The 8,334-nt window shown below is 37.0% G+C and overlaps 1 protein-coding gene across 2 annotated transcripts in view; it reads right to left on the bottom strand.

Annotated features, from left to right (window-relative positions):
• frs2 (fibroblast growth factor receptor substrate 2) overlaps positions 1-7,300 on the bottom strand; it is an 18,996-nt gene extending 11,696 nt beyond the window's left edge. Inside the window, exons 1-3 of one of the 2 annotated variants that reach the window (XM_015387222.1) lie at positions 6,859-7,300; positions 659-730; positions 488-579 (exon numbers count right to left, since the gene is read on the bottom strand). In XM_015387222.1, coding sequence (XP_015242708.1) covers positions 488-553 — 66 coding nt within the window. In that variant the 5' untranslated portion in view covers positions 554-579; positions 659-730; positions 6,859-7,300. Of the gene's footprint in view, positions 1-487; positions 580-658; positions 731-6,858 lie in introns of those variants that run through there. The other variant, XM_015387223.1, reaches the window with a different exon arrangement.
• Between the last annotated feature and the right edge of the window lie 1,034 nt (positions 7,301-8,334).

Here is an 8,334-nt window from a genome sequence, read left to right as displayed (position 1 = left end):
AGACAGTCGAACCGAACGGTTCGGACAGTTTTAAAAAACCGTTCCATCCCTAATATATATATGTATATATATATATGAATTTTGAGGTCGAACTTTCTTAACTGAAGCTTTTTTCAGGAAAGAAAAAGATTTTGTTTAGCAGACGATATAAAAGCCAGATTATTATCCACACATAAAGATCTGATCTCAGCAACAAAAATGCTTTAAATTGTCTAAAAAGAAGCAACATGTTTGGTGGTTAAATAAGAATTTTCACAGCAACTTCTAATTGATCATCATTACTGCGGTCAAACCGATTTATGACTCCTCTCTATTTGCTCCAGGTGACTCACCAACCCTATCCGCCTCATAATGACGAGCTGAAATAAGTGTTTCTCACAGAACAGGAGAGTCGAACTGCTAGTTGTGAAATGAGAGCGTGGGACGGTCATTAGTGAGTAAGTGAGGGCGTGGGTGGGGAGGCGGGCAGGTAGAGGCAGGAACGTACCTTGAATTTACTCTGATGATTATCTGGAACTGACTCTTTCTCTGGACAGCTTAAACAGCTACCCATGGCTTCTTCAGAGCACCATCTGACATCTGAAACAGAGGAAACTTTTAGGAGGGAACCGGGGCAGCCACAGGGGCATCACATGGGGGATTCTGCCAGTGGACTCACCTAGATCCAGCCTCCAGTAGCTCTGCTTCCATCCTCAGAGCTTCAGTGGGTCTGCAGTGAGGAACAGCAGCTCTGCAGGTCAAATCATGACAGCAATATTTCAGAGTTTATCCAGATGAGGAGAGGTTTCTCACAGTCTGGTTGGTTTTCCTCACAACTCAATTAGTTTTAAAGCACCTTTTTAGAACAGATTAATAAATAAACAGAAAAGGCAACATGTTTGACATGTGGGAGAAACAAGTGAGACATGGTGTTTGCCTTTAATAAGCATCATTCAAAATGTTTTTAAAACCCTTTTGACTCCCTTCACTGGTGTCTGTTCTGTTAAATTGGTTTTATCCCAACACCAGGTCACATTTCATTTTTTACTTCACATTCTCCAAAAACTAAATAAAGAAAAAAAAAAAGAAAAAAAAAAAAGAAAGAAAGTAGTTTCATTTTAAAGGAAAATGAGGTTACTGTTTCAGCTTCCTGCTGTTTAATATCACCACCATATAAACAATACATGAGACCCACATTAACTTTGTTGAGTCTTTTAATAACTACAGCTAAATTTTCTAAATCATTAATTAAGCACTAAAATATAAAGAAAAAATTACTGATCAAAAAGCAGCTGTTTGGGACTGTAAAGACTGCAAATAAATACAAAACAGATTTTTTTCTTAATCAATTCATAACAATCATAAAATCTGTAGGACTACTGAACTTTACCAGCTGGTATTTACAAATCTTGTTTATTACCACTGTTCATAGGTCAGCAAATGAAGACTGCAAAATCCTTATAGACCAGCTGGCATTTATAAATCCAATTCCTGATTCAAATAGTGATTTTTTTTTTTACTTAGTTCATAAACTCTGCTGGGTCTTCTAACATTACCAGCTGTATTTATTAATAGAAACTGAAGGTGATTGTGTTCAGCTGTTTATAAATGCTGCACAGTGACAAGCAGCTCTGGACAATAGAGTGTTTACAAATGTCATAAATCCATACTGAAACTGGGTGTGTAGCTACTGTTTTCATTGCAGTTGGTACATGCCATCAGGACTGGAAGCTAGGGACCAGTTTTCAGAAACAATACGTGCTGTTTATGGAGGTTTAACATCAGACTGGTGATATTAAATCATTTGTTTCTAGGAATTAACAACAGATTAGTAGAGCCAAACTGTCTCCACAGTGTCCCAGAATAAAACGCAGGGAGCATCTACATTTTATTAGAAACTTCTGTATTACTGGTGGAATAACATGACTCCAAATTGGGTTTGCAGGAATGCTTTAGGTCTCAATGGGATCTAGTGGACAAAACCCAGAGAGCGACAGACACAAAACAGAGCTACTGGTCTAAACAAACAATATGTTTGTTTCTTCCATTGATTATTAAAAAATTAGCTGACAATAGAAGCTCCTTCTCCACATTCCCAGTAGTCCACCTCAATACAAACTAATGGGGAATCTATTTAATAAAACAACAATTTCTTTATGCAAAATCTATCTTTTTAAGTGTTCTGTGACATGTTGTTGAGCAGGTTTTTAAAACAGGACAGGGAATGTCATTACAGAAATTGTGTATTTTATCTGCTGCAGGGATTTTTCTAAACTGAGCCAAAATTCACAAAAAACAACCACACAGGTTTTTAAAGCCAACTACAATACTTATTTTTTTTGACATATGTCTTACTATTAGGGATGTCCAGATTAAGGGTGAGAAAAAAAAAAAAAAACATTTTGCGATATATTGTGATTATCAGGTTTCCAATATAACATTGATCATTTCAGTTCCCACTATCAATAATAAAAAATAAATAAATAAAAAAAACAAAAACAAACATTTAACCTAAAACAATTAGGGAAACTTCTACCAACAGCTCTGGCAGATAGAGCTGTTGAGCCCTTTTGCAAGCAGCGCAGCATCATTTTTTAAGCTGAGCCAGTCACAGTGAAAGACGCAGACTGACTCAAACCCTAAACAACATGAACACCAAAATAACTAAATTATCAATTTCTTCTGATGAACACGTACAGCGCTATCTTTTTTTAATCTATACATTAAAATTTTTATAGCTGGGAAAAATATTGAAATATATAGATATTGCAATACTGTTGTAATGTCGTATCGTGAACCAAGTGACACGTGTCATATCACAACACCAATGCCAATACTCAACACTTGTCCTGATCTAGTATTAATATGGGATTTTGGTCCGATATTAGCCTAAATACTAATATCCAATTTCATCAGCTGCATCCTAAATATCAGATATTATCATGCTGATAGAAACAACCTGCTTCAAAAGTTTTAAAATTCAACTCACTGATTCATTTTACATGGGTCAGTTTTTTTTTATATACCTTTTGTTGTTAATGTTTGTTCCCTGTTTTCATAATATTATTTGATAAAGCCTATCCTAACATTCTACATGATAAAGTAAGTAATAAAAGCTGGTAAGATTCATGTTAATATCGTATGGGGTCAATGTCTGTATCGTCCAAATGTCAAAACTGCAATATCATCATAGTGGAATGAAACAGTTGTATCGGGACACCCTTACTTACGATCCCAGATATATGCTGCCAATATTTCTGGGGCCGATCCTTTAAGCCAATATTGCTTTTTCTTTCTCTATTTACATGATAAAATTGACAAAGTACTGGTAGATGTCACACAGATAAATTATATAAACTGAAAAGTCTATTAAAAAATCAAACAAAACATTAACAATGGATAGAAAAAGGAGGGAGGGACAATGGAAGCGCATCACGCGATTTTAAAGCATGACTGCTAAATGCTCTATTGATTCAGAGATCATGCACGCATTAGTCAATGCCAATAGAAGAATAATGAATCAGTGGACGTTTATAGCCAATGCTTAATTGTATTTTTGCATTGTTTCAACACAATCTGCAATATTGCAGAATGGTTTTTAGACTGTTAAAATTGGAAAAGCCTTATTGAACCAGAACATCAACCTTACAACAGGTTTTCATAAATCTGATAGAAGCTGACCTTAAACAGGTAAACAAATCCTAAAACCAGGCAGGGATTGCAGCCATGTCTTCACTCTGTCTGAAAGGGAAAGTTTCTTGTTCCTCTGTTTTTCCCTAGCCCAATCATTAACTGCTGTAGAGCAGCTGCTTAAAGTAACATCAAACTGATACACAGGTAAACAAGAGCTGCTCAATATATACAGTTCCAGCCAAGTATATATACCAATGATATTTGACAAGCTGAATTCTTGACATTATGTCTCTCAAACCATGCTGTATTTCCACCCAGCTCACTTCACCCCGTCATCGAACAGGAGGGGCATCTATTCTGACCCATGCAGATCTCAAATTTTACAGGGTGAGTCGTTGCGGTTTACATGATAAACAAAGTCGAACAACGGAGTCAGCATCTCCAGATCCCCTCCCAGTTGGGCCAGTATCTGCTTCATGAGCCATGGCTGAATGTTCACTTCCAGTGGAACCCCAGTCTGTCCAGGACTCAGTACCAGAAGCGGCTGTACTGCAGCAGGGGGCCCCCTGTTAGCCTTTGTCTAAGAAAAGCTTTGTATCTAATGCGCAATCAATCACACACCCAGGGCTTCATTGATTAACATGACCCAAAATGCTACAGAAGTTCAACGTTTCCAAATACTGTGAGATTTTGGTTTGCTCTATTTCCATATCCAACGCACCTAAAGTTGTGCAACTTCTCTATAATCAGCCAATTTGCAAGTCTCTTAATGCATCCTTGACATCCCCGCCTGCTTTGTCATTCCTAAATGCGCCTTTACATTTGACGAACAGAGAAATCTCTCAATCCACATCTCTGCCAGCTATGAATGTGCATTTTTGGCAAGAGTTGCATCTGGCTTAACCCTATTGAAAATCCGTGCCCACACCCGACATAAATTATACTAAATGAAATTTTTAAACTCAAAGAGAGTTTAAAGGGATAGTTCGGTATTTTTGACATGAATCTGTATGGCATCCCCATCACCAGCGGCATGCAATCACACTGACTTACCCCTGGCAGCGTCCTGTGAGCAGAGTTATCGTCCAGTTTTGGTCAAGCCNCTAAGAAAAGCTTTGTATCTAATGCGCAATCAATCACACACCCAGGGCTTCATTGATTAACATGACCCAAAATGCTACAGAAGTTCAACGTTTCCGTTGCCGTTTGATAGCTAGTTTATACCAATAGTGTCTAGTATCCCCCAGAAGATGCTTTCAAACTGACATAGACTTCTAATATGCATTATTCATCTCAGAGGAGATACAAAAAAAAAAAAAAAAACATAATATCAAAACATTAGCCTGTTTTTGCTGTGTTCACACTACAGTTAAAAATAACTCACTTTACCAAGGATAGGTTTCACTTTATAATAGTGTGTTAAGCTGAAGTTATCAGGGAGAAGGAAGTAGAACCTTCTGAGAGAAAAACTTTCAGTTCAAAAAGTTCAGTTCGTTCTCCCTCATGGCTGACCTTAAATATTCACCTTCCTCTTTTTTAACCAAGGTTCTTATTATTTCTTTCATCTTAAGGCAGTTCAAAGCACAAACATGGTGACTCACATGAAACCGGAGGACTCTACATCCCTCTGAGCTCATATATTACAGTCAGAAAAGAGTTAGAAATCAGTGACAATGAGATGATGGGAAGCTGTTGCCAAGGTCAGTTATGACTTTATAATTGACCTCACCCTGCATCCCAAACTTACGTTAAACATTATCTTACAAACCTGAGCAGAAAACCAACGCCTAACTTTATTTATAATATAGCCCAGTTTATTTATAAAGTCACAATCAAAAACAAACTTGACACTTTATGGCATCATCCTATCAAACCGTTTAAGTCAAGTAGAAACTAGCAGATGTGCAAATTAGGAACGTGAATTTTACGATACAATCGGTATCATAATACACGTTTCACTTTTTTAGTTTTTATTCCTATTTACCCAGATACAGTAACAAAAACGATATATTGTGATTTTTATATTAACGTAGCTCTGGAAAACCTTATGAGATCTTGTTGTTGCATTGTTGTAGATGGTGCACAGTATCTCTTGCGCAGGAAGTTGCCAATTAGCAGCTAGGGGTTTATGTTGAATCGATAAAAATTATTTCTAATAAAACATCATGATTTTTGAGAGAATCAATATTCTGTGCTCTCCTATAGCCAAATGATTTAGCTCTTAACCATTAAAAAAGTAAAATTAATATTTCATTTTAGGAATTAAAAACAAAAACCATTTAAAGATTAATACAAGTTTGTTACAGGGTAAGAAACTGTGGCTAGTTTTAAAAGGGGGAAAATATATTCCACACTGATAAATATTACATTCAAGCTGAAAAAAAGGATCGCAGGAATGACATTTACAGTCTTTAAGAATTTTTTTTTTATATTTCAGGTCAGTTTCTTCAATTTCTGATTATGTTTGACAGCCTTTGACAAGTTTTATTATAAATAGTGGGAAATAAACAACAGCTGAGCTTTTCCTTACAACCTACTCTCATGGTATTGGTTCTAAAGATATAGTTTTTCATGAATTTCTATGTTCTGACAACCATTTCCAGTGATTTTATAAAGACAACACCCCAATGGGAAGACTATCACCATTCCCACTTACTGGGTAATACAACAGTATGGTAGATTACATACTATGATCTCAAGCACAATTAGCTTAATTTTCAGTTTATTTATACAAATCAGTAAACAACTAATTAACACAAAAACAACAATCAGAGCTTTCTGTAATGCACCAACATCCATGACACCTGATTTGATAGACTGAGTACATTAATAAAAATAGGATTTTGAATTAAAACTGTTTGGTTGATGGAGTTTGATATAAACAACCAGGTCATGGTGAGATTTTAGCATTCATTCATCACCTATGGGTTTAATTCATCTGTAAATCAATCAATAATCAATCATCACCTTTCAGTCGCTGGCATGTATGAATGCGGACCTTTTTTTACTGTTTATTCTATACCTACAAGCACCCAAACTGCTCAACGTTAGTCAACGTAGGAATTGTAGTTAGATGGTCCCACTAAGTGTGCCAGCCAGGTGTGATCCCCACGAGGATCTGGGTTAGTTTGCGAGATTCTGGTCACACAGCTGAAAGTTCCCTGAGATGTTTCTGTAATGGCAGCTAGTAGGCAGCAGCTTCTTAGCAATAGCTAGGCAACCTAAGGCATTCCAACCCAAACTCACCGGGTTCCGTCAGCGAGGTGACTTCCAGCATCCGAACCTTCTGGGCCTCCAGTTGGCGGAGAAAGGGGGCTATAATCGCTCCAAATCCTTTGGACCACCAGCAGCTTGATTCTGTCTGTTCAGATAGCGTTAGCAGAAAGCCTTAGCAGCTAGCGTTAGCCACTGGAGCGCCAAAAAACAATCACAACTTCTTTCAACGGTCGCTAACGCTCCTCTACGTGGAGAATAAACGAGTAGAACTCGTCGCAATCCATCGGTCGTCGTTAGTGGGTCACTATAAGCTCCGGAGTTCCTCTAAAAAAAACTTTTCCTGCCCGAAATTAAGTTTTGTGAACTCGCTAAATCTTTCCGCTGTTAGCTGTCTGTAGGGCTAAATCACTGCTCAACTTCCGGCTCTGCCGCGGCCTGGCGCGCATGCGCAGAAGGGAAAGTAAGGGCCTAGGACTAAACAGAATTTACTCATAGCAATGACTCACAATAACACAAAACTGACACCATAAATCTCAGCACGCAATCAATATCCCACATTAGATTTATGATATTGCAAACAGAGTTAATAATACAACTCAATAATACTGGACACAGACATAAAAAACACAAAAGTCACAATGATAAAAAGAAACAATAATGCACAACATGGTCATAATAATTTACAAAGTCACAATAACCTACAAAACTCACCATAACAAACAACATACTTATTATGGAAGTGAGGCAAACCTTGAAATACTGTCACAAAAAGACTATGTTAAGATATTTCACCGAACATTATACACACCTTATGTGCTGTGCTTTAGTATATTATACTATATGTTTTGCTGCATTTACCTTATTAGGTTTTGCATACTATAGTTCCATTACTTGTTACTACTCTGCAGTTTCCTTTAGTGTGTTTACAGTAGCTTTGCAGTGTTTTAAATTTGGCAAACTTGTTGCAGTGTATTTGTGCTATTACGGACAGGTTAACACATTACCGAAAAAGCACTAAATGAAAAACAGGTTTAAAAAAAATTTGTATAAAACATAAAAGAAAGCTAGAGTAGTTACAAAATTGCACTCTTAGATTAAGCTAAGTTTGCAACAGTCGAGGGACTCTAAAACCGCAGACACCTGATGGAGCGTGAGAAAAAGAGCAACTGAAAACTGAGCTAGACACTGTGCAAACAATAGCATGAATTTAAAGACACTTACCAAGCTTGTTTTGAGCAGTGGTAGCACTCCTCTGTGCATCTATGGAGCAGCATTCCATAACTGAAGAGAACCTCCAGCTCTTCAACAACTTCATGCACTCGGTGGGAGACACTGTCCAACACTAATTATTTTTGTTTTGAAATTGCAGTTGGATAATTTCAGAGCCTATATAGAAAACCTTTTGCTGTAGTTGTTTTTTTGTTTTGTTTTTTGTAAACTACTGTGTAATTTCAATGTTGATTTAAAATCATTAGAGATCTGTTGTATCATTTTTGCTCTGCCGTT

The sequence above is a fragment of the Cyprinodon variegatus genome, unplaced genomic scaffold (assembly GCF_000732505.1).
Source record: "Cyprinodon variegatus isolate N-32 unplaced genomic scaffold, C_variegatus-1.0 Scaffold388, whole genome shotgun sequence".
Taxonomy (NCBI): Eukaryota; Metazoa; Chordata; class Actinopteri; order Cyprinodontiformes; family Cyprinodontidae; genus Cyprinodon; species Cyprinodon variegatus.
The sequence above is the reverse complement of the archived record's forward strand: the minus strand, read 5'-3'. Positions and strand labels throughout refer to the sequence as shown.